General features: G+C 50.5%; 1 protein-coding gene across 4 annotated transcripts in view; it reads right to left on the reverse strand.

Annotated features, from left to right (window-relative positions):
* CHRDL2 (chordin like 2) overlaps positions 1–22961 on the reverse strand; it is a 38602-nt gene that overhangs the window by 3513 nt on the left and 12128 nt on the right. For 3 of the 4 annotated variants that reach the window (XM_090134230.1, XM_090134229.1, XM_090134228.1), the window contains 8 exons: positions 15978–16090; positions 15305–15458; positions 13954–14096; positions 10926–11019; positions 9444–9499; positions 8073–8241; positions 6895–7089; positions 4098–4280 (listed from right to left, as the gene is read on the reverse strand). In XM_090134230.1, the coding sequence (XP_089990356.1) occupies positions 4098–4280; positions 6895–7089; positions 8073–8241; positions 9444–9499; positions 10926–11019; positions 13954–14096; positions 15305–15458; positions 15978–16090 (1107 nt within the window). The remainder of the gene's footprint in view (positions 1–4097; positions 4281–6894; positions 7090–8072; positions 8242–9443; positions 9500–10925; positions 11020–13953; positions 14097–15304; positions 15459–15977; positions 16091–22961) is intronic. The other variant, XM_090134231.1, reaches the window with a different exon arrangement.

The raw sequence follows: 22961 nt of genomic DNA on the forward strand, positions 1-22961 counted from the left end.
CTTCAGATGGATATTTCAGCCCACGCCAGCACTGTCCCATTCAGGGGATGCCTGAGTCAGATGTCTGACATGAGAAAACCACACATTTAGCAACGGAAGTGACCTTTCCGTGGGATTAGGGGTCAGGATATTCATCCCTGTATGGAAGCATGATGAAGGGGGCAGCTATGTGGGGCACATCCTCCCCATACCTCTCCCGTCTCCTTCCCACGTGCCCCACATTGCACTGATGTCTGATGTCGTTTCTCTCTGTTTGGGTAAGAGACCTTCCCGCTTCCCAGCAGCAGTTACACATACGGTGAGTGTGTAATGGATGGGAACCAGCATGTGATCCATCTAAATGGGATGTTGTGGAGTGTGGAAAGTTAATACGGGAAGTCTTAATGCATCGGGAGAAATATGAGGCTGGTTGGGCTATTAATAAGCCCTGTAAGTGGGTCGGGAAATGGAGTCCTACCAGTAACAAAAGGAGACGCTGGATGGAGATAATAAAAGTGTTAATGACGCAAGGAAGGCACAAGTGTTCCATAAATCCTTCTCTCTATACTTAGAAAGGAGCAGGAGGGTGTGCTCACAGCCCTGGGACTGATGAAGCACTTTCCACCAGTAACCAGGAGGTTGTTTTAAACAAGAGCCACAAGAGATAAACATCGTTTAATCGACTGACCCGAATAATTTACACTCGAGAGCCCCCAGAGAGCTGGCTGAGATGTGTGGTCTCTGGATGGTCATTTCTGACACATGACAGGAGCTGGGGAGCCATGGAGGAACGCGGATGTCGAGTCAGCACTCGCAAGGGAATGAGAATAGCCTGCTCTTGCTGCCCATGGAATCATAGAATCATTCAGGTTGGGAAAGATCTCTGAATCATCCAGTCCAACCGTCCAATCCACCAATATTGCCTGCTGACCATGTTTGTGAGTACCTAACCCGTGAAAGTAATGGAAAAGCCAACATGGATGGAGCTGGTGAAGAATGAGGATTGTGGGGGGCAAAGGCTGGGCAATGCCAGCAGATCACAGAATCATAGAATGGCTTGGGTTGGAAGGGAATAAGGATCATGAAGCTCCAACCCCCCACCACACACAGGGCCACCAACCTCCACATTTCACAGCAGCCCAGGCTGCCCAGGGCCCCATCCAACCTGGCCTTGAACACCTCCAGGGATGGACGGGGCATCCACAGCCTCTCTGGGCAGCTGTTCCAGCACCTCACCACTCTCACAGCAAACAACTTCCCCCTGACATCCAACTGAAATCTGCCCTCCCTCAACTTCAAACCATTTCCCCTTGTCCTGCTGTTATCTCCCCTTTCCAAGAGTTGACTCCCCTCCTGTTTGTAGGCTCCCTTTAGGTGCTGGAAGGCTGCAATGATGTCACCCCACAGCCTGCTTTTTTTGTCAGCCTTCAGCCTGTCTTTGTAGTGGAGGTGCTGCAGCCCTCTGATCATCTTTGTGGCTCCTCAGGACCCTCTCCAACAGCTCCCTGTCTTTCTTGTACTGGGGGCTCCAGACCTGGACACAGTGCTGCAGATGGGGCCTCACGAGGGCAGAGCAGAGGGGGACAATCACCTCCCTGTCCCTGCTGGCCACCCCTCTTCTGATGGAGCCCAGGATCCCATTTGCTTTCCTGCCCAACAGACCCTGGCATTGAGCTTAGGAGGATGAGGGAGGTGGTGGGGCTGCCTCTTCTCACCCCTCTTGGTTCTTTATGCACTGCCTCAGGGCAAAAAGCAGATAGATTCCAATATCATGGAGTGCAAGGAATGAGCTAACAACCAGACCAAAGGACCAGAAATTGCTAATGTCAAGGAAAGACTGATTAGAGGGTGGAGGAGATGACATGGGCTGGAGCTACTGGCATCTTTGAATGCATCAGAGGAAAGGAGTCTGCTGTCCCCAAACACCCAACCCAGAGAGAATTCAAAGGCAGGAGTGTGATCTACAGAGGCTGCATGTTGGGAATAGTTCTCCATAAAGAAAGGGTTTCTGGCTCTGGAAGAAATTATATGGACCATAGATTTTCTGTGGCAGGAGATCTCCAAGCACACATCACAAGAGAATACACCCAGATGGGGATGGCTGAAGGTCCCAGAGCCACAGATTTTCAGGATAAAACAGGATCTTTGGGTCATTGTCTAATCACAGCCTAGCAGGGTGAAAGAGGTCCATGGGGCATTGCACCTCCAAGTACAGGAGGCAAAGACAAGCCTCTGAACAATGTCGGTCTCTTTCTGATCCCATCCATTTTGTCCACACTGCCTGCAAAAGTTCCTTCTCCAAAACATCAGAAAGTCAATTTCAAACCTCCTGAGCCATTCAGACCCCTAAAATTGTGGGGGAGCCCCCACTGTGACTCATGCAGGGGTATCATCAGAGAGGTGGGTAGAGGTTTGGGCTGGGTGTTGCTGTTGGTTTCTCCTCTATTTCGGTGCCTCGAGGAGGAAACCATCCCAGCACAGAAATAGAGGAGGCCACGTAGGATGGTAAGCCATACAAAGGTGGATGGACAGGCTCCAGGCGTGACTTGCAGGCTCTCTGCTCCACACACGCTGCTCTGTTGGTAGAGTGATGGACCATGGAGAGGTGGAATCCATATGTGACTGAGCTCATGCTCTTTCCCAATAGTAACACTTTGCTCTGCCAAGCAAAAGAGCTGTGTTGGCCTCGGGGACAAGGGCCTCCCCTGTCCTTGGCTGGCAGGGCTCGGGAGCTCCGTGCAGACACGAAGCTTTTGGCCTCAGAAGGTGGCAAGAAGGTTTGGGTGGTGACCTCTGCCAAGCAGCAAGGAGAGGAAACGGAGGGGGGGAGGTTGGGGCCCAGACAGTGCAGCTCAACTGTCCTCCAGCTACAAGGTGCCATTGTGAAGGAGGCTTTGCTGTGCTGGGGGAGGATGGAGAGAGGAAGAAAGTGGGGTGGGAACATGGCGACAGCCACAGCTCCATCTCTGGAGGTAATTTTTCTGATTAATACACATGCACCCACCCTAAGTGGCTGGGAAGACCACAGAATCATGGAATCATTAAGGTTGGGAAAAGTCTCTCAGGTCATCTCGTCCAACCAGCCAACTACACCAATATTGCCCACTAGGGCAACAGTCTCAGTAAGACTGGAAACAGCCCCAAGAGGGATAAGAACTCCTTTAGAGAGTGAAGTGAGACACCTACACACCCAGGAGAGCAGAATATCTGTTTAAAGGTGTCCAGAAGACACCCAGCTCCACGCTCTGAAGGTCGCTGTGTTCACAGGTAGGGCACAACTGACCCAAAGTGCCCAAGGCACGAGTTTTTGCAAGTATGTCTAATGAAGATATGAGGCTGGAACATTGTTTTGGGCACCCAGGTCCAGAAGAAACAGGACACAAAGATTCACGGGATCACGCAGCTTGGGTGGTGATGTGGTCCAGGAGAGTGTGGCACAGCTAGATGTACATGGAGAGTGCAAAAGATCAGTGTCATCTGACAGATTCTGTGCTGTGCTTTGCTGGAGTGTGCACCAACCAAACATCCCAAACCACTTTTCCAAAAAGCAGGTTGGGGCAGCTCATTTTCCCTGTGTGCAGCTCTGCAGGCTTTGTTACCAGCAGTTGGTGGATCAGGAAAAAAAAAGGGCAAAAGCAAAAATACAGAATGACTACAATACATATTTCTTTCAGTTTTCTGTGTGTTTGGCATGAAAGCAGGTGGGTTTTGAGGAACAACCCCACAGCCTCTGCCTTGTTTGCCCATACAGAATCATAGAATCATTCAGTTTGGAAAATATCTCTCAGATCATCTTGCCCAACCACCAATACCTAGTTCAATCATTCAAGATGCTGTGCCACTGGATGGTGTTACAGCTTCTGGCTGGGTATACTGGGATCAAAAGTGGTTTCCAACACCATGCCTGCATACAACAATAGCAAAAGAGTGCAAAAAGGGGAAATAGAAAAGCCAGCCTGCTGTCAGCAGGGTTCAGTTTTGTGGGCATGGTGGTGATGGGTTGATGTTTGGACTTGGTGATCTCAGTGGTCTTTTCCAGCCTTAATGATTCTATGATTGGAAAGCAGCACATGTCCAAGCAGATCTCCATAGTTGGCTGGCTTTGTTACGGGACTCACCTTTAATCAGCTTCCAGTTATAGATTTCCACCTCTTCCGTGAGCTCCTTCTCAATAGCGACGGTCCTCAGGATCTCCTTGGAGTTCTCAGAGCTCGGTGGCACAAACATGTACACCAGGACATGGTTGGGGGTCTTCCCACATCTCTCAGTGATGATTTCATCAGTGGGTTTGACTCTGGTTTCTGGGCACAGAGAAGAACAGTTCATTAAATAGGGCAAGAGCAACACGAAGGAGGTGGAGGTGAAAGGTTTGCAAGAGGCCATCTCAGCTCCCAGAGAAGGCTCAGACCTGGGGCTGGATCCCAACAGACACAAAGTATGTGCATCAAGGCTGGAAGCAAAGGGAGATATTGATAAAAGGGAATGTTGATAAAGGGTGACATCGATTTCAACTCCCCTTGGTTTTAGAAGCCCCTAGAGCATCAGTGATTGGAGCAGGGTGATTTTCAACACCTGCATCCCTTCTAACCATCACCTTGGTGCCAACACCATGCAGCAATGCCCAGCCTTCCCATCTCTCTCTCATCCCAAAGGAGCAACGTCAGTGAGGCAGAGGGATGAGCCCACAGCACAGGAGCCAGCACTGCGGCCGTGCTGCCTGGGCACAGTGCCCATCCCAGCCCCACGGGTGGGCTCAGCCCCAAACTGAGCCCCCTCCCCACGCAGAGCTCCTTCGCGTTGGTCCAGACAAGCAGCAACTGGGACATCACCAGGACCCTGTGTGACTTCTCCAACACCCTTGGGTGAAGAAGAGAAGCTCATTTTTTGTTGTTGTTGTTTCTGGAGTAATGAAGAATCCCCCATGGTTTTGGAAGGAGATTTATTGCCTTTGGTTGTGGTCCTTGGAACGCAGAGGAGCTCAGCTGAATTTAGCCTTGTTCTCCCCCGTCGTTTTGGATGCTGGAGCTTTTTACACTACTCGAAAGAAAGTTTGGCTATAAATAGAGACGTGGGGTTTATTTTAGTAGGACGGTTATTTTAGGCCTGATTCTGCCCTCCCCATGCTTTCTGGGGTGGTCCTGAGCTAATCTTTGCACACACTGGTAGAGAGGGGATGGAAATCTCAGTGTAAAGAAGTGCAAAGCAGGGATTTTTCAGCAACAAGTGTTCATTTTTGCAGCCCCAGCGTGACCCAAGGGGACGACCAGATGCCACTACCCTCACTCAACCCTGTCACCACGGGATCTGGGTGCAGAACCTCCATCCCTCAGACTTCATCTGCACCCAGGCTGCTTTTTGCAACGCTCAAGGCAGCCCCACATCCACAACCAGCAAGCAAGGAGCCACATGCTCTTGTACAACAGCTATTTAATAGCCTCAGAGCTTTACACCAGAGCCACTTGATAGCCAACACATCAAGGAGGAGGAGTAGGGACCCTTCTGTTCTCCCCACACCAATGGTGGCTGCTTCCCGACCAATGCATCGCAGCAATTTCCCTTTTGCACAGAAAGCAGTCAGCATTTCCCTCCAAGCTACAGTGCACAGAGGAGCAAGAGGAGGACAGGACCATGGAAACCGCCTGGAAAATGACGACGGTGAAACCGCCGTGCAGTGAAGCAAAGGACAAGCATGTAACTTGGCTGAGCATTGTGTGTGTGTGTGATTGCTATCTATGAGTACTGGAAAGTCACTTTGGCTGGGTCAGAGTGTTTAACTGGAAATAAATGAAGTCTGAAGAGCAGACAAGAGATCCCAGCAGAGAAAGTTGTAGACTTTAAACCAGAGAGAACTGCTATAATGGGAATGCAAGACTGGAAAGGATCTGCTCAGTCATCACATCCCATTCCCACCAGGCACCACGTCATAAATCCTGCTCATAAACATATCAGAAATCTTATTAAAACAAGCTGAGATTCTGCCCTTTGCTGCCCAGGGGAGTCTGTCCCAGCACCTCCCTGCTTGGCAGGGGAAAACCTTAAAAATCCCAGCTGAGGTTGCTGTGCAGTCTATTTGCCCCCATTCTTCAACCTGACAATGTCCCTTGCTTGTTCTCCTGCTGAGACCCCTCCATTAAGGTGTACATCTGAGAAGATGACCCAGCAATTGCCACATCTGCAGGCAGGCTCAGGTATCTTTAGCCTCTCTATGGAAGCAGTGGGTTGTCCATCATCTGAACATCCAATACAGAATGATAATGCGAAGAGGTATAACCTAGAGAACATTCTCCATTGGAAACAGAGAAGATCTGAAGCTATGCCACATTTTTACCAGGTCTGGCGTTGTGGATACACAGCTTTTCAAAGACCAGGAAGCAGCTGAGAGACCCCAGATCCACTGAATATGAAAAGATGTCACTTCACCACGTCCCAGCCCCAGGATCAGCCTTGCTCCACTTGGTTCACCCGGATGGCTGCATGGCCAGCCCTCCCTTTCCACGGATGGAGACCTCAACTTCAGCTCAGCCCAAACCATGGGTGCCACAGTACCTGGAGAGTGTCCTTCTGATTTCAAACTGCCACAGTTTAACCCAGTAACTTTTGTCCCAAAGCTTCAAGTGAGGGCTGGAGAGCAGACCAGGGCCTCTCCTCTCCCTGCCTGTCTGAAGACTGTTAGCACGTAGCTCTTCAGGCATCTTCCTCCATTCTACAGCCACTTAGCACATGCAACATTTTGGGATCGGTTTCCTCACCTCAGTTCAGTCCAAGAAAGACTTACATCAGTGTGCGCTCTGCAGAACTCACCTGGCATGAATTCAGTGATGTGAAACCCTATACATCCTTATGCCCAGGGCTTTAAACCAAAGCTTGAGGAAGGAAATGGAGGACAGCTGCAAGAGCAGGTAGGATCTCACATACCTGGACATATTTTACAGCATTTCCCATCTACTTTTTCCGGAGAGTCACACGGATACTCCTTGGGGCATGTGATCTTCTGGCAGTCCTGGACACCATCCCTGCAGGTGCACAGGATGCAGGGCAGGAGCCCATAGAGCCGGAAGACGGGGTGCCACACTTCTCCATGGGAGTAGGTCTTCCCATTGTAAACACAGGCTGGAGGAGAGAGAAAAGCGATGCCAGTAGGAATCTCTTCATACATCCAAAGCCTGGTGGAGCTCAACAGGTTTCACCATCTCACAAACGAGTGTCCCTGCAGCCTTGAGGAGCATGACCCTACAGCCTTGGGAGCACAACCCTACAGCCTTGAGGACTGTGGCCCTACAGCCTTGAGGAGCGTGGCCCTGTGGCGTTGAGGATCATGACCTACCAACAACACATCTACCTGCAGAGTGACGCGGGGACATCACAGCCTCCCCATCCAGGAGGTGCCATGGGACATGGGGACCAGGCTGCAGAAGGTGGAGGCTGCTGGGGTCAAGTAGGGGTATGGGGCAGCTGTGGGCAGGAGCTCACCTGTCTCCTGACTTCTATGAGCCCAGGGTCCCTCCAAGGCCTCCACCAACACCAAGCACAGTGAAGAGTGCCACCTGCTGACTTTTGCATGCAAATTTTTGGAGGTCCCAGAAATTTCCTCCAGGGCTTCATCTCCAAAGACCGGAGAGAGCCTTTGTGGAAGCACGGTACTGGGAGAGTCCCCAAGAGGAGAAGGGATCTTTCTCCTCCCTTTTGGCTCCATGCTGTTTTCCCTCCATCTTTGCCTTCCAGGAGGAAGCCAATGGCACCAGGATGGACTCATCACAGTGAAGGTAGTTGCAAGGGGGGATCCCCCTGTCCCTATGCAGCAGAAAGACCATAAAAGGACCATGTGAGATCTTTCAACTGAACACCTCCCTTCCCAGGTCCCAGATCTCCAAAACACGCCAAAGTCTGGCCTTCCTCCAGCTCTGGGGTTGGAGATTCATATAGAAAAGGGATTGTGATACTAGGGTCAGGGCCACCAGGGCTGAGATAGCTGAGTGAGTGAGCGAGCTGAGGGTCGTTGTTGGAAAGCTGCTGTTGAAACAGCTTCTCTGGAGCCCAGAGTCCTGAAGAAGGCAATTCAGGAGACACAGAGACCACCTGGTCCCTCCCCTTACCTTTCTTGTGCTTCTCTTTCAAAACGATCTTCACGGTGGTGCCACCTCCCCCCTTGGGTTTGAAGCTTCTGGGGATGAACTCCAGTGAGGAACTGAGCACGGTGGATGCGGTGGCTCCGGGTGGCTTTCTGTTCATTGCTTCCCCCAAGCACTGGTCTTGTGAGTGCCTCTGGGAACAGTCAGAGAAAACAAGGGGACTCAGACCCAGGTGGTTTGGTTGTTCTCACTCCATGCTGCAAAAAGCCACAGAATGGGAAGGTTCAGAGACTGCAGGGATGAGCAATGAGCAGGAGCCATCTCAGTGCTGTTACTGCCTAAGGAGCGATGAGCAGTCAGTCCCAGTGTCCCTCATTGCTGTCCTCTGTAGAGCTGCATGTGGGTCACCTTCTCTCATTGGGGCAGCATCCACACAATACCTACACCCAAGGCTATACCCTCGTGGTGTTTGGGGTCCTACACTGGTAGGGAAATGGGCAACTGAGGCCTGGCATCTATATGATAGAACCACAAGGATCGGAGAGGTGAGCATGGGCTGTATCCTGCCCTCTCACCTGGCTGGTACCAGGAGCATTGTCAGCTGGCAGGAGTAAAATCCCTGGAATATCCCAAGAGCAAAGTGCTGGGACAAGACAAGCAGCACAAAGGGTGTCCTTGTGTCTATTTTGGAGGTTTTATAGGTGGTGGAGGTGTGACGCTGGCGTTTCACCCAGCAGTATGGAAAAGGGAAGGGCCAGGAGCTGTAAGTGACCTACTCCCAAAGAGCTGGCATGGGCTGCCCAGCTTCGAAATGTCACCGTGAATGAACTCTGAGCAGCCAGGGAGTCACTTTTTCCTTGCTGGGGCTGCTGATACAAACAGACTGGGGAAAGCATGCTCATGGCCAGCTCCAGTGTTGGATGTACAAATGGGAGGAGGACACCCTTGAGCTCGGGGGAAGAGTAAAACCCAAACATCCGAAGCTCTCAAAGACAGATTTGGGCCACCCAACTCCATGGGTAGGGGCCACATATGACTGTCATTCACATAGGAATTTCTCTGTTCAACTCCTTCAGCCATTTTAACCCACTGGCTAATAAAGAGAAGTACCCAAGTTTTCCAGTTCCCACAGGTCTTCTGCTCTTCCAGGACAGCAGAGATGTTCCAGAGGAGAGGACAAGAGTCCTAACAGCTCTCACCTAAAGCCAACTCCCAAGCACGACTCAGCTGCAAACCAAGTGTCAGTGGTTCTACTGCCCACGAAGCTGGCTGCCTTCATGCTATGGGTCATTTCTTGTAAAGCTTATAGCCAAGGGCAAATAGCTTTCTTTGAGATGTTTAATGGGGCTGTGTTAGAAGAAACAAACTGAGTTTTAAAATGTAAATGTCACGTACAACACCTCTGTTTAACTGCAGGGGTTCCTCTTCCGCAGACTTCTCATATGAGCCATCTGCAAGGAAAAAACATGGTCCAGTGAAGTGCTGCAGAGATGGATGAGGATTTGTTCACTGGGGTCCAGATGACTGAAAGCAGCTCTCTGCAGGGCGCTGAACTGCCTGTGAGCTATTGGAAGAGCGGAGCTTTGCAAATGGGATTCACATCACCCAAAGCAAATGGGAGCATGGCTCGTCTGTGTCACACCCCAAAAACCCAAAGCAAATGGGAGCAGGGCTTGTCTGTATCACACCCCAAAACCTCTTTTATCCCCACTGACAGCTAATAAGAGCTCAGCTCTGAGAAAGGCAGGACCTTGTGTACTGCTGAGGTTAGGTGGCATAGAAACACCCTAGAGATTAAGTACAAGGTGATGGAGATGGTCTGGCATTAAAAATAAACCCAAAGGCATTTCAAATGAAACGCTGAGTCAATGACATGCCTCAAGTGCAAGGGTAGCTCTGGTGGTGCCCACAGCTCCATGAATTCTGCTTGTTTGGTGTTCCACAACCAACTCCACCCGGCCCAGGCTCTGGTTTTCCCAATGTGTATAGTGGCTGCAAAGCACTTTAACATATCTGGCCCTCATTTAGGGCTTTCTGTGGGATCTAAGCTCTTCTAAAAGGATGCTGTCCCAGAGCAAAACATCCACACTCTGTTCAGAGCAACCTCTTTGCTTGCAGTGAGGTCACCAAAGCCCTACAGATGCCACCAAGCCTAGCACAGAGGGGCACAAACTACAGCAGGGGGCAGTTTCAAGGAGGTGCCTACAGATCACTCTGTGACCATGGTCAGGATGTCACTGTGGTCTTCCAGCTTCATATATGTTTCTGGTATTGGGATTAAAGTCTCATTTCAATCTGTGAACTTTGCAAGGCGTGAATCCACCCATTCACTCTTGAATTGGTCCACATCCAGAGATGTGGATCTGGATTTCCCCTCACTTTCCTAGATGGGAGTTAGGGAAAACAGCAGCAAATTCAAGAGTGAAACTCAACCAAGGCCATGCTGTAACTGAGCTGGAAGATTTTTTTTCCAGGTCCTGATTATTCTGGAAACTTCCCTAGAGAAATAGCAGCATGCACCACTCTTGATACATTTACCATTAAACTACTTCCATCCTAGTGAGCAAGTGATCTGGAGGATGTTGTCTTCTGTGCAGGTCACATCCCTTGCATGATGCAGCAGGGGTGGGACAAAGAGCTCAGCCCTGGCCAGTGTATGGGCTGCAGGGGGGTTGGACACAACTAAGTGCTTGAGAGGTAGCATAGGAGGAAAAAAAGGAACTGGTATCTTTTGTTTCCTGGTGTGACTCAGAGATAGCAAGTGGCCTAAATTACAAGACAGACTTCCAAAATCCTGCTGAAGTTCCTTGAAATAGTTCCTGTCAGGTAGTGGCAATCCTGTGCCCATAGTCCTTGCTTAGGAGCAGCTCCTCTTACCTTTGCAGACCTGGCAGCATGAGTCTGGCACGGTTAGAGGATTGGAGCATAGCAGCTCTGGGCAGGTCACCAAACCACAGTAAATCTGGCCTTCCTAAGAGAGAGCAGCAAAAAAAAATATATTGTCAGCATTGCCAATGTCCAAACAGAGCTATGAGCACCCAGTGTTGGGGTGCCAATACTTCTGATTGTAGATCCAGTGTAAATCATCAGCACCCCAGAATGCCATCCTCAAGTATCACCCAATGATTGAATGCTGAAAATCTGCTCCCACCACATTTTCAACCTGCAGGACATGGCATGGTGGCCCTCTCCTAGCAAGGCTGGATCCCATTGCCAACCCACATGCTCACAAGTGGAGGGGGTGGATAGGGATAGGTAGTGCTCTGATCTCAGACATCATTAGTGCTATCAGAACTGGAACAGCCACCACAGATCTGTAAATTCTGCATAGCACCAGCTTAGATTGGCACAAAAACCTGTTCCCTAATACAACCCAGGATGAGGACCTGCTGGAAAGGGGAATTGCAATGCTGAACCTGGAGCTTGCTCTATCTCACAGCTCTGCCCTCTCTCTCATTCAATAACTCCAGAACAGAGCACACAGAGACACTGGACTAAGAGCAATGGATGGATGATCAGATGTGGGCTTTCCTGGCTTGGTGGCTGGTTTGGAAAAACAATGAAAAGCTGAAAACCATGCAGTAAGGCTAGTGTTGATGTTTGTGCACTCCAGTCCTACATTGCTCAATGGAATTGCAACCATTTGCTGCAGGGATGAGTTTTTGCTGCTTTGCAGGATTGAAAAAAATATTCAGCAGCCCAGAAGCAGCCAGATCCCACCAGCAAGGCTCTCTTCTCCATGCTGCAGTGTTCTCCAGGGCATCACCAAGCTCTTGCTCAATGGAAAACAGATTAACCAAGATGTCCCCAGAAAACCAAATCACAGCAGCATCCCTGACCATCCAAAAGCCAAGAGACAGTGCAGGGGACACAGAGAGGAGGCAGGAGGTCTGGTGGATCACATAGAGGTCACAAACCAAAGCCTTCAGGAGCATTGAAAGGGGTCCAGACCTACAGGGAGAAGGATCAGGCTATAGTGGCATGCTCTTCCTTCTCCTTCTGACCAGCAGGTCACAGCCAGGACCTGCCCTGGATGGGAGAGAACACGTCATACGAAGCAGGGTTTGAGCCAGAGGCTCTGGTCTCAGGATGCTTTTCGAAGCTGTTTCCACCAGCTGTTCACGCAGCTGTTCTAACAGCTGAGCTCAGACACAGCCCTGCAAGACCCCACCACTGCAGGGCTCCACGGTCATCCTTTTATTTTCTGCTTTGTATCCAAGGCATTATCCTGCCCAATAAACAGCTGGAGTGAGATCCAGTGCCTCCAAGAGTGACAGGCAGGTCTGTGTGTCCCTACATCTGGAGATGGTGGGGTCAGACATCACATAGAGTTAGACTGAGGGCTCCTTCCCCAGCATTTGTCTCCATCAGAAGGTGGGCTAGCATCCAACTGGGGTTGGTAAGAGAGGAACAAGCCCTAAAAGCTGTTTCTAAAAGTATGAGCTATTGCTCTTGCTACCTGGCTCCAAGTTTAGCCATACACCAAGGGCTAAAAGCAGGTATGCCAGATATCAAAGCTAATCCACCACTCAGCAGTAGTCGCCAGGTGCATGCTCTTGACATGATGGAGTGATGTGGGGTGGAATTGCTCACCCCTCTTTCTTTCCTGACTGAGATTAGTCTAATTCTTTGCTGCAAGCAGAACACAGAGCAGTAGAGCCTGGCATCCTCCAGAGCTCTGTGTGACAGCTCGTGAAAGCCATGTCTGTGCCACCCTCTTCTTTTTGATGGCAGTATCCAAGGCTAGCAATACCACTCCTAAGCTCCCTTCCTCAAGAAGGAGGAACCCCCCCCTCTCCATCCATCTCCTATCACTCAGCTCCTGGCTCGTGCAGCCCCATGCTCTGTACACATTCACCATCACCTCTGGCCAGGCTGCTTTGTGCATCCCAAGAGAAGTTTGTCACTTTTCAATGGGTTTTTGTAGGATTCCAGCCTGTAGGAGAGGGCAGAGCAGAGCAAGCCCTGTTTCAGGACATTGCTGAAGGGTCAGGGAGGAAGGATTTCTCTCTGGTGTGGTAGAGAGGTGGTAGATAGACAACTCTGCAATGAATGCCCCAATCTATCTGCCATCATCTCCAGGATGAGCTCCACCACACAGGGCAGGAGCTCTTCCTGGAGGCACAACACCCCAACACCAGTGGTTGGGATACACTAAATCACATCTGGAGTTCAGCTCTGCTCCATTCCAGGCTCTTCATCCCAATAATTCCTGAGGCCCAAGAGCTGGCACCTTGCGGCCATGTAACCTTGCAGGCAAGATGAGCTCTCCCAGATCCTTTTTGCAACAAACCTCATCTATTTTGCAGCAAATACAACTGCAGAAATGCTTCTGGCTCTCCTTTTCCAAAGAATCAAAGAATTGTTAAGATTGGAAAGACTGCTAAAGTCATCAAGTCCAATTGTCAACCCATCCCCACTATGCTCATTCATAGAATCGCAGAACCATTATGGTTGCAAAATACCTCTAGATCCTCAAGCCCAACCTCCACCAAACCCTCAACATAACCACTAACCACATCCCTCAGTGCCACATCTCCATGGCTCTGGAACAGGGACAGAAACCTCACCACCTCCCTGGGCAGCCTGTGCCAATGCATCACCACTCTTTTGGAGAAGAAATTTTTCTTAATATCCAACCTGAGATGTCTTGAGACATCTCAGTGGGGCAGGTGAGATAGCTGAATGCTGTACAGACCACTCTGCATCCTCTGGGACAAAGCTTTGCCCATTGTGCACCCTAAGGATCCTTAGCCTAGGACAGGTCCATGGATTTCCATCAACCAGGAGATGTGACCAGATGCTCAGACTGATTTTCCCAGATTGCTCCTGCAAAGGTTTTTGACATTGCAGGATAATTGCAGACCCCAAGCCCTCCCAACCCAAGGGCTCATTGCTTGCTTACAGAGCAGCTGCACTGCACACACTGGTTGGGCTGGCGACTTGGGAAGAGCTCACTGGTGGTGAACATCTCTCCTTGCTGGTACGTTGTCCCATTGTACTGGCAGGATCTGACAGGTGCCCGGAGACCAGAAGGGGAATTTGGCTCTGGAAGGGAGGAGAAGAGAGCAAAGAGGTGAGAGCCAGCCCCCACCAGCTTGGGTGCTCAAATAGATTCCCCCCAGCCCAACCCCAAGGAACAAGGAGCTCTGACACGTAATAGTTATTATGAAGAAGTGGTCAGGGCAGTGCACAGCTTGTGAGGACTCAGGTGCCTGAAAGCTTTTGGAGAATGGAATTGCCCTGACTGCAATGAGCTTGCCACAAAGGTTTAACCTGGACAAATGTTGTTCATTTTTAGCTAATTACCCTAGGGAGAAGCCATTTCCATAGAATCATAGAATTATTTCAGTTGGAAAGGACCTTTTAAGGTCCCACTCCCCATCTGGTCCCATTCCCCATCAATGAGCAGGGACATGCACAGCTTGATCAGGTGCTCAGAGCCTGGAGATTTTCATCTGACCTCTAACATCAGCCAGAGTCATCACATCCAAGGAAGGAAAAAGATTTTTAAAAATTGTGCAAGATCTTCAAAAAAATTCTTTCTCCCGTAGCCAGCACTTTCTGTGGTCAAATGATCTGCTTCATGTGCTGACTTCAGACTTGTCACTGATCTGTGATCTGATGTTTTGCCCCTACAAGGCTCCTTAGGGTGGGGGGAGCTGGAGAAAGTGATTTGGTAAAGGGCCCTGTTACAAAAAAGTGACATTTTTGTGCAGGCAAGAGCAATGCCAGCAGCCTGAGCTGCCATTCCTGCCATGACCTCAAAACCAAACCCAGAACCACTGTGCAGCTCCTCGAGCACTCAGGTGATGACTATATCAAAGCTATGTCCAAAAAACAGCTGTAAGCAAGCCTGTGACTCAGTTTCTCTGCTTCCTTCCTATGAAAACCCAGGAGGATACAAGGAGCTTTTGTGCCCCTGGCACAGCACGGGCATGGTGGCCACAGGGCATGATCCACCCTCTACAACCAAGTCCAATCTTCAACCCATCAGCACCATGTCCACACCCAGAGCCATAGAATCACAGAATTGTTAAGGTTGACAAAGACCTCCAAGACCCCCAAATCACACCCACCATGCCCACTGATCACATCCCTCAGTGCCACATCCCCATGGTTCTTGAACACCTCCAAGGACGGTGGCTCCATCACCTCCCTGGGCAGCCTGTGCCGATGCTTTACCACTCTTTCATTGAATAACTTTTTCTTTATATCCAACCAGAACATCCCCTGGTGCAACATAAGGCCATTACCTCTCGTCCTAAAATTCCCCTTTGCTCCTGTCATTCCCTCCCCATGGGATGGCCCCGTACCGAGACACCGTGGGCAGCACTGCTGGGGGTCCGTGACGGGGCTGGCACATTGCAGAGCGGGGCACTGGATCCGATAGCACCTCGTGTTGCCATTCTGGGGAGAGACAAGAGCGATCCTTTCAGCTACACATTTATCCCACAGGGAAAGAAAGAGCTTCCCAAAGTTGCCTCTTTCTTGGAGTTTTCTAGGGGAAGAGGCTGTTGCATGATAGCCCCTTTAGCACGACAGATGGTGCTGGTGGAACTCAGCCAACCGAGGCTTCACAGAATCATAGAATATCCCAAGTTGGAAGGGACCCATAAGGTTCATCGATCCAGCTCCTGGCTCGCCATCCTCAGCTCAGACTCACTGCCAGCTCATGGTTTCCTTTATCATCACCAATGATCAGCCATGGTCCCACTGCAGCCTTGAGCCACCTCCACCCACAGCCCACCAATGCTGTCGAGACAGCTCCCTCACAAGGCCAACCCAACATCTGTGGGGGATATGGGGATTTATCAAAAGTAAATATATTAATCCAGTGGAAAGCATCTTCTCTTGTCAAATTAGACACCAGAATCAGCTGATAATGCCCTGGTTGCCACCTCTTATGGCAATGCATGTGGGACATACCTCGGAGCAGCTGCAGCGGATGCAGTACATCAGCCCCTGCGGCTCCAGGTAGGGGTGCCAGCTCTCACCTGGGCTGTACTTCTTGCCATTGAAGTCACAGAACATATCCGGCCCTGAAAGACAATGGGGAGAGACTACATGAGAGAAGGAATGGCCCTCAGGAGAGCTCTCCTTCCTCTGTGATGAGCAGAGCAAGGAGGGATCAATGGCTTCATGCCATCACCCCTGAGTATCTGACAGTCACACCCCATCCACCCAACCCCAAGGTGAAGACATTCATCAAAACCATTTTTTTTAACTATAAAATGTTTCTTTATGCTGGGACTCATCTGACCAAATGGCAACTCCACTGTACATGCTGGACTGCCTTTGCAGGCAAGGAACAGAATGTGTGTTGTTGAGGCACAAATTAGCACTGTACCTCTAGAACAAGTCAGAATAAACCTTCATTTGAAGGCAGGCAGGTGTTGGCAAGTTGACACAATGAGATGGAATTTCCCCCAGGAAAACCAGAAGGGCTGTGAGTGGTGGGGAAGAGAGGAGAGTCTGAGTTTGGGAGAGGTTTTTGCTATTAAAATAGAAGAAGAAGAAGAAGAAGAAGAAGAAGAAGAAGAAAGGAAAAGGGAGTAAGAAGAAATGAGAAATGAAGAATAGAAAATGGAAAAAGGGTAAATAAAAATACATTTTGGAGTGGAAAAGACATTTGGGAGTTGAAAAGCATTTTGAAGGAAAACTTTTGCTATCTGTAAGAGAGATCATTCTCTTAAAGATCCCTTGACAAACACATCAGCACAGGGAGGATGGTGAAGTCTTGCCCAGTCCCACCAGTTAAAGTCCCCTTGGCTTCACTGGGATTCAGGCATCACTGGTTGGGATGGTGTTGGTTGAACCGATCTCTTCCCTTATGAGGCTGTCCATGGGAACAGCAAGTTCACCACTGAGACATCTCCACTCATTCCTCATTCTTGCTTGTAGAAAAGCTGTGGCTCTGTACAAAGGATGATCCCAAACATGACACCAACCTTTCCCTGCCAGTCTCTGCATGAGAAATATCAACTTTTTGCCTCAGAGGGTCAGCAAGCCCAAGAGGTGCTTACAAAAAGGACATTTGTGTGAGAAGACAATGCTCAACTCACCATAAAAAGCCAGCAATTTTAACATGTCCCAACTTCAGATGGAAATATTTGGGAGATGCTGAAAAACCACAGGCTGATCAAGTTCAAAGCTTCACCCCAAAAACCACAATTCACAATTTTTCTATTCCTCTCTGATTCTACCATCATGAGAAGAACCAGATTCCAGCTTCTGAACTGGAGGCTTTCATCCCAGAAATGATACAGCCCTACCTCTGCCAGGATCGGTCTGACATGGCATGGCACAGGGATGCGAGGTGTTGGACACCACCAGGGCAAGAGATACCGCTGGGAGATCACTTCTCACCCCAGATTCCAGCAGGTCCCTAGCAAATCCCCTCCAGCTCCAACTCTTTGCTTGCACACCCCCAGGAGGATGAGGATCAGCATGCAGCAGGACTTGTGGGTCCATACCCCCCCCACCAACAACCCAATTCAGCCATCCTTAATGCCCGCATCAGACAGCCCCACCTGGCCCTACAGGACTGAGCCAGACCTAAATGAAAACAGACCCCATAACTTCACTGCCCCTGCTGTCCCATGACGTGTCCCCAGGACCCAAACAGCTGGAGGGAAGCACCAGTGCTTATGCTCTGTTGTGAACAAGCACATGCCTGACCATGCATGTTATTCGTGCTCTATGTGCTTACGGCCCCACTAACACTGGAGGTGATTTAAAAGATTATGTCACTGAGGGGATTTGAGGTAGTTTGGGTGATGACGTTGCTCGGAGGCAGCTGAGATGTTTACACTCCCTGAAGCATTTACAGGCCTTTAAAATCTTACAGAGTCCTAGGGGAGAGGGCAGAGGGGGATGGCTGTTTGCAGGGGCATGACGCCCAGCTCCCGCCACCAGCACTGGAGATGCCACCTCCTCATTGCAAGTTCTCCCAGCAAGCAGGCACCACTCCTAGGAATACACTGTGGTGGGCTGCCACCCCTTCTGCCAGCTCCTGAGCATCCTCAGGATGAGCCCAATGGGTGCTCTGCCACTGCCAACTTCTAGCTCCTCATTGAGTTCATAGAATCATAGACTCATTAAGGTTGGAAAAGACCTCTAAGATCATCACATCCAACCCCAACTCATCCTACAATACCCACTGACTATGTCCCTAAAAGTCACATTCCCATGATTCTGGAACACCTCCAGGAAAGGTGATTCCCCCCTCCCTGGGCAGCTTGTGCCAATGCCTCACTGCTCTTACAGAGAAGGATTTTTCCCTGATATCCAGCCTGAACCTTACAGCAATGTGAGGCCATTCCCATCATGAGATTCTCCAGGTTGTATCTTCAAAGGCAGGGGGAGGGAAGCAGAAAGGAGGGGAGGGGAGAGGAGGGGAGGGGAGGGGAGGGGAGGGGAGGGGAGGGGAGGGGAGGGGAGGGGAGGGGAGGGGAGGGGAGGGGAGGGGAGGGGAGGGGAGGGGAGGGGAGGGGAAGGGAAGGGAAGGGAAGGGAAGGGAAGGGAAGGGAAGGGAAGGGAAGGGAAGGGAAGGGAAGGGAAGGGAAGGGAAGGGAAGGGAAGGGAAGGGAAGGGAAGGGAAGGGAAGGGAAGGGAAGGGAAGGGAAGGGAAGGGAAGGGAAGGGAAGGGAAGGGAAGGGAAGGGAAGGGAAGGGAAGGGAAGGGAAGGGAAGGGAAGGGAAGGGAAGGGAAGGGAAGGGAAGGGAAGGGAAGGGAAGGGAAGGGAAGGGAAGGGAAGGGAAGGGAAGGGAAGGGAAGGGAAGGGAAGGGAAGGGAAGGGAAGGGAAGGGAAGGGAAGGGAAGGGAAGGGAAGGGAACCAACAACTCATCATCAAAAGGATGAGAAAATGACTTCATTTCTCCCTGCTTTCAGTATCGTCATGAATTATGCTGAGGGTGAAGAAATCAAGTTGCCTGCATGTGACACAGCCCCGCTCGGCTTGCAGGCTCCCATGCCAGTTGGCTGCTTCGTCCAAACATTTAATCACTCGCTTTTCACAAGTGGAGACCTGGTTTGGGTCCAGCCCTCGAAAGCAGCCTGATTCATGTCTGCAGAAGGCCTGCTGGTAAAATGAGAGCCGAGTGGCAGCGCCGGGCAGCAGCAGACGCTTGTCGGCATCTCAGCAGCACTATGCCGCGTAGTTGGCAAGAGGCGTACGCCTATTTGGTTAAAAGCAAGCTGGGATGGATGGAAGGAGGAGGCTTAAAAGCTGGAGGCTCTGGATCATTTTTTCCCATGCCAGGCTAATAATTTCATTTTCAGAGGTTGACGTTTGGATATCTTCCCAATTCGCTGTGAGTGAAAAGCCATTTGTGGCAGTAAATCGCTCCCGTGCCTTTCAGTCTCCTTATTTATTGCATCTACGGCAATAGCACGCTCACAAAAGTCATCTTGTTTTACTTCTCATGTTCCAAGGAGGGCTCTTGAGCTGCAGAGCACTTTCAAGGCTGCAGCATCAGAATCCAAAGCCACCACTTTGCTTTTCTTCCCAAAGGAGGACTCCACCATGGTGGAGCAGAGGACCAGAGCCCAGCCTGGCCCATGCCACCCCGACACAACCAGAGTTTGAAGCTTGCTCCCCACTCAGAAGTGACCCTGTGTGAACTGAATATGAGGAGCAGAGGTGCAAAGAGGTGAGCTCCCCATTCCCAAGCCCTCCAAGATCAGCTCCCATTTGACCACTTTCTTATCAAACATAGGAGACCTCCTTGCAAGATCCTTCTCTTCTGCACACCGTTATGGGTTGTGTGCATCCCTGACCTTCTGCCATGGCTCAAATACTTTCTTGGGTGAGCACCATCTGCTTAAATCCAATCACTGATTGCCCCAATAAGGGCCATCGCCCAGTCCAGCTCACAGCCAAACCAATCTGGCACAGGCTGTCCCCAAACAGTGCCCAGGCATTTGGCAAAGCCCAGGTAGGCACTGGCCAACACCGCACTGGGGAGCGTGCCAGGAGCATGACTCTGACACCCCTGGTCAAAACTTGAGGCTGTGCCCAGGGCTTATTGACTTTAATTATCATTAATTATCTTCAGTTATCATTAATTATCACGAATAGCATCCTGAGCAGCAAGGGCAGCGTGTGATGTGAGATGGAAAATTCGACGGGGTGTAAGGCAAGCAAGGGCTGTTGTAAAGAAGAGAGTGATCACTGGCCAAGACAGGGACAAAAAGGACATAGAAGCAGTCAGCCTGTCCCCCTTCCCCCTTCTCTCTTCCCTTCCTTCTTCCCTTCCTTCTCCCCTCTCCTCCTCTTTGCTTCCTACCCCTCTACCTTTGGAGACACAACTTGGAGAATCTCATGATGGTAATGGCAAAGCCTGGGTTAGATTTAAGCACCAGAAGATTTAAGCACCAGATGAGGCTATTGAGGTTCTGAGATGCTGTATGAACCCACTGGAGCAGCATCTTCATGAGGAGGTCCAGAGACACCAGCCTGAGGTGATAAACTCAACAAGATGGAGAAATCCCTTCTCTTCTGCCTTCAGTGACCACTGAAAGTCCTTCACCCCAAGAAAATCCCACTGCTGGGGAGCAGAGATGTCATCCCACATCCTCGTTTCCCAGTAAGAGACCACAAACCAAGAGGAGCCCACAGTACCCCACAGCCTCCCTTAATGGATGCACAAGACCCTTATGGACCATCGATCCAGCTGATGTTGGTCATTCCATCCCTGGGCATCTCCTGGACTTGTACAAGTTCCCTCAGGACAGCATGTCCATGGGATCTGTCCCTTGAAGCTGTCCCATCCCCTTTGCACTGCCCATGTGAGCCAGTTCTCTGCATCCCCTCCGCAATGGCCTGGAGGGACACGGATGTCCCATGGGTTTCTCAATGCCCTGTGACTTACCCTGCTGCCTCAGTGCTCGCCCATGGCTGAGCCAAGGGGTGAAGCAGGTGGGAAAGCAGTCTGTTAGCAGGAACCACTGAAAATTATTAAATCTGAACACTACCAATATCCCACTTTCTGCTGTCAAAACATCCTTTGCTTGTCTATACCCTTGACATTTCTCTGTGGACACAGGGACTGAATCTCAGTGATGCCAAGCCACATGCATTCAACATGCACACACATTTACATGCAAGCGTGCAAATCCCTGCTCCTAGACTGAGGCAGATATGTGAAGAGGGTTCCAATTGGTCACAGGAGTTGTAAAGTTCTTTTACATCATTGCTTGAATAGCCCTAGCCTTCACATACCCATCCCCAGCATGGGTTCACACTGTAAAGCCTGAACCATGGCTAGAAAGAGACTAAAGTACCCCAAAGACCCAAAAGCACAGAGAACTAGGGTAAAACCTCTCCCATTTTTCTCCCCCACCAGTGCCTCAGTTTCCCTAGCAGGGAGTTTCCTTCTGGATACCACGGGATCCCATGATGAAGGACTCCAGATGTCCCAGAAAGGGCACTACTGAGACATCCTGCATCTTCCAGCAAAGACACAATGCTGTGCTCTTCCCTATTTCTCTCCATGCTTCACGTTCCAATCCCAGCCTGGGATTTCCCCGACCCCACAACCCACATTACTCCCCCAGTTCTGCCCCACATCCCAGCCACACTCTTGGCTTTTTCAGAGATCAGGCACCTGCAGCCAGCACCATGCCAGGCACGGGGGGTGTTTATGCAAACCAGTTTTCAAGTTTTAAGAGCGGCCATAAATAAAGTGTAAAAAGTACTGTCTGGTGTAGAAAGTGCAGGCGCTCCTGTGACAGCCTGGTATTTATGAAGGGTTTAGAATGCAGCAAAGGGACTGGGTAAAGCACACTGGGCCCTTGACATGTTGCACCTGAACTGCTCCGCTCATGTCCAGATCACTTCCCACGCGTTCGCCTTACTCAGCTCTGGGCTGGGCATTTATTCTTGGAATTTTGGGAGCTGGGAAATCCCCACAGCTCCACAGATGCAGCCTCACAGCTCATCCCTGAGCAGCAGTGGATGGAGCCCCATTTACCTCCATTCCTCCCCAAGGGGATACTTCCATCGGGGTGCACAGCCCTCACCTCTCCCTTACCGTGGCAGCCAGCAGGATTTATGCTTTCTGTCCTGGTTCTTCCCATCCTGGAGCACACGGACCCACACAGCACAGGAGTTTAAAGCAGGACAGGCAGAGCCCCTTCCTCCAGAAGCCACATTATAAACCAATGGAACAACAGCTCCCAAGCTCCTGGGGAAAAGCCCTGCTCTCTCCAGAGATGCTGCTGTTTAAATCCTCCAGCCAACACTCCGTTGCGTTAAGCTCTTGTTCTGGATTGCTCACAGAGGACGGGCTGCAGCATTCAGCCCAGTAACCTGTGCCTCCAATATTTTTCCAGTTGAGAGTGTAAATCCCCTAAAATAGCCTGTTTCTATGGGCAAATTCTTCTTTTCTGACTTGCCATTGAAGCCCGAGCATTTCTGCTTCTCACCTATTTTTAGCCAAGATACACTGTAGGTTTCTTGTCTGATGAGCCTGCTTGGAGCTAATTTATTCCTGCATTCATTTGTTCTAAGGGCTTGGCCTCGAGCAAAATGTGGGGCAGTGAGTGGCAGAGTGAATGGTGTCACCAAACCCCCTGTCCTTAGCTGTGTGGCACCTGGAGCCCTTTGCACCATACTATGCAGTGGGCTCTAATCCTGTCCCCAAAACACACCTGGATCCTCTTGGGATTGAGGAATATGCCCGGGTCTTTTTGCTCACACTGTCCCAAATCACTGAGTTGTGCCCAATTTAGGGGCTCTGCCACCACCGGTGGGTGCCTCCACCTCACCCAGCATCTATGTCACCTTCTGGGGATGTCTCCATCCCTCTCCTAATGTGGGCACCACAGTTAACACAGCAGAGCATCAGACCCACATCCATGCGCAATATCAGATGCTGTGGGTTGAGCTCAGAGCTGTCAATAAGCCC

The sequence above is a fragment of the Phasianus colchicus genome, chromosome 1 (genome assembly GCF_987193195.1).
Source record: "Phasianus colchicus chromosome 1, bPhaCol1.hap1.1, whole genome shotgun sequence".
NCBI lineage: Eukaryota > Metazoa > Chordata > Aves > Galliformes > Phasianidae > Phasianus > Phasianus colchicus.